This window comes from Elephantulus edwardii, unplaced genomic scaffold (assembly GCF_000299155.1).
Source record: "Elephantulus edwardii isolate Elephantulus edwardi_28Jun2011 unplaced genomic scaffold, EleEdw1.0 scaffold01350, whole genome shotgun sequence".
Taxonomy (NCBI): domain Eukaryota; kingdom Metazoa; phylum Chordata; class Mammalia; order Macroscelidea; family Macroscelididae; genus Elephantulus; species Elephantulus edwardii.
In genome coordinates, this window is record NW_006401100.1 from 1 (window position 1) to 926 (window position 926).

General features: G+C 39.6%; 1 protein-coding gene across 1 annotated transcript in view; it reads right to left on the reverse strand.

Moving 5' to 3' along the window:
* Positions 1-180: 180 nt before the first annotated feature.
* LOC102868671 (eukaryotic translation initiation factor 5B-like) overlaps positions 181-926 on the reverse strand; it is an 11,263-nt gene continuing 10,517 nt past the window's right edge. Inside the window, exons 5-6 of the mRNA XM_006903456.1 lie at positions 765-926; positions 181-288 (exon numbers count right to left, since the gene is read on the reverse strand). The exon at positions 765-926 is cut by the window's right edge and continues 46 nt beyond it. Of these exons, the coding sequence (XP_006903518.1) occupies positions 181-288; positions 765-926 (270 nt within the window). The remainder of the gene's footprint in view (positions 289-764) is intronic.

Here is a 926-nt window from a genome sequence, read left to right on the forward strand (position 1 = left end):
AAACCAGTGTAAGTTTCTTGGTTTCTCATGGAAAACATTTTATACACCTATTTTTTTCCTTCCATACTTGTTTAAGTCCATCGGTGTCCAAATAGTCCATTCCATTTTTGTCTTCTATTTTGTTGGTGATATAACAACATAATATTGCATTTACTCCATTTCCTGCCCCATGTGGAAAAATTAGATGATTTCGAACACTTTCTTCAGCTCCATAATAAGCTGCCAGTCACTCTTCTGCATCTCATCTCTAAACCAGTCTTTGAGAGCATCAATGGACTGTCTGCTGATCTGCAATATCCAAGGCATAGACAGTGTAAACAGAATGTAATGTTTGCTAGACAGACAACTGACAAAAGCACATGAATTGTTAAGTGCTTGCCCTGCTTTTTCAGAGCTTCTAAGCTCACTGCTGTGGAATCTGAACTGATAGCGGGTTTCCAAAGCTATAAATCACCATGAGAAGACTCATTTTTCTCCCATCTGCTGGTGGGTTTGAACTACTGGGGAGGTGCACCTTTGTGTTAGCAGGGCAGCAACACCCTAAGGACTCCACCAGCAGAGCCTGCTTTCTGTGTGGTTGTCAGGGAAAAAGATCTAGAAATTACTCCCTGCTTCTCAACAACCTTCCTAAATAAAGGCCAAAGCCCTTGTGTAGAAAAAGCAGATTCACCAAATTGTAAACAGACTGTACCCTCAAAGTTACTGAGAAGAAACAACTGGTAAAGACCTTGTTTCTTAAGAGCGACTTTTGCTGAAAGACTTACCTTACTGACAAGAATGTCTGTAGCTTCAAAGTGTCTTCCGTACATTTTGGGAGATTCACCAGGAATAGGTTCTATTTTGACACAGACTTCTTGTCCTTTTTTTGCAACATCCACTTGTTTATGGTTTATTTCAATACTTGTCACTATTCCAATATCAACAAA